The sequence below is a fragment of the Phytophthora ramorum genome (assembly GCF_020800215.1).
Source record: "Phytophthora ramorum isolate Pr-102 chromosome Unknown Phyram_PR-102_s0001, whole genome shotgun sequence".
In the NCBI taxonomy this organism is placed as follows: domain Eukaryota; phylum Oomycota; class Peronosporomycetes; order Peronosporales; family Peronosporaceae; genus Phytophthora; species Phytophthora ramorum.
The window spans coordinates 2949944-2951617 of record NW_027150647.1 but is presented as its reverse complement, the minus strand read 5'-3'; the positions used below and the strand labels follow the sequence as shown (position 1 = coordinate 2951617).

The following is a 1674-nucleotide window of genomic DNA, read 5'->3' as shown; positions in this document are numbered from 1 at the left end:
GAAATACGGCTCCCACCGACTGGAATAATGGATCGGATCACGCGCTCGGATAGTCCCTGTTGTATCAACTGCAGCACCACGCCTTCAGATTGTTGCCACTCCCTGCCACCGAAGATTGTGTCCCAAGATTCCCAATCCTGTCTTATCTGCTTCACGGTGTCAGCACCCAGGAGCTCTACTGCTCGAAGGTATGCGGCAGCTTGTCGGTCAGAACCCTTCTTTCGTTTACGTTGCGGAATTGTTGACCGCGACCCTCCTCCGCGCCGTTGCGTCATATTCGCTTGATGCTCTTGATACAAGGACGTCTTGCTTCTCCACACGGGGCCCACGGGCGACTTGCTGCTCTGAGAGGGCGACTTGCTGCTCTGAGCGGGCGACGGGCGACTTGCTGCTCCACGCGGGGTCCACGGGCGACTTGCTGCTCGACACGGCCCCAATGCGCTATTGGTTTCCTAAACGATGTAGTTTTGCACGCGGTCGCCGCGACCGCAGGTCCAAAATTAAATAAATAATTCCCGCCTTTTTCGGTTTCTGTTGCGGGAACCCGGGGTCCGGCCAACCTTTTCAATTGCATCAGACTCGTAGAGTACAGGAAAAAGTCGGGTGAAAGGTTTTGCTGTTGCAACGTTTTAGATTACTTGAATAGGCATCCCAATAATCAGATCGAGAAATGGCGCCAAGTCTCCGAATCGATTATCTGGGAGACCCATAATCATGTGTATATCCGGTTTGCTCAATTCATCATGGGCTCCTTTGAAATTTGACAATACGACCAAGAAACTGTTGAGGCGGAAGTAGGGAGACAACAAGTGCGTGCAACGTCGGACGCAGAGTTTGATAATAATAGGGGAAGTCGAACATGTCAGAAAAATGGCTCATCTTTGGAGCTTCCCTTCGCTTATTTTCCTCCTATGTTTCGCATATCTCTGAAATAAGCTACCTCTGGAGGTAGCTTATTTCAGAGATGAGCGAGGGCTCATTTTGAAGTTCAACCTGTGGCTCCCATCGCTCCCGCTAGTTCCCTCGTTCCCGCCCTCGCTTCCGAATTTTCCTGGACGAAGATCACATGGTTCTCCTTGCTGCCTCCCCAACGCCAATCCTCGACCTTCGCGAGGAGGAAGCTGAAAGCGACGAAGATGAAGACGAGCAAGCGCATATCGAGCTTGAGGAGGTCGTAGAGGAGGAAGAGGGCGGAGAGGAAGGTGAAGAAAGTGGAGGGGATAGAGTGATGAAGAAGGCTCACCTTTCCCGCGACGACTACAGGATCATTGTTACCTGGATGGAAGTGCCGGAGAACTACAAGGCCATCCATTGAACTGGCGAGAAGACGAAGGTGGGGGAGAAGGTCAAGAAGTCCGATGGGTTTGAAGCCCTTGTAAAGCACCTTAAGAAAAACGCGACGACGGTGTCACTTCAAAGGCTAACGGCTCGAAACATGGAGCAACGATGGAGGACCTATTTGCGGCGCTTCAAGAAGACGCTGAAACTGAGTCAGTCGACCACTGGGGCCGGCCTTACGAAACAGGAACTCACCCGAGGCATGTCCTTCCAGGAGAAACTCGAGCGAAAGTGTCCTGAATTCGCCAGGATGAAGGATCTTCTCGCGGACAAGGCAAACATCACTCCGTCCGCCACGCTAGAGCTTGGTGTACCCCTACTGGTGGGCACAGGAAG

General features: G+C 52.6%; 1 protein-coding gene across 1 annotated transcript; it reads left to right on the top strand.

Annotated features, from left to right (window-relative positions):
* Positions 1–1066: 1066 nt before the first annotated feature.
* Positions 1067–1315, top strand: KRP23_660 (uncharacterized protein; the record flags this gene model as incomplete). The annotated part of the gene is made up of 1 exon (XM_067891577.1): positions 1067–1315. The coding sequence occupies one exon, from the start codon at positions 1067–1069 to the stop codon at positions 1313–1315; it is 249 nt and encodes an 82-aa protein (XP_067751222.1).
* Between the last annotated feature and the right edge of the window lie 359 nt (positions 1316–1674).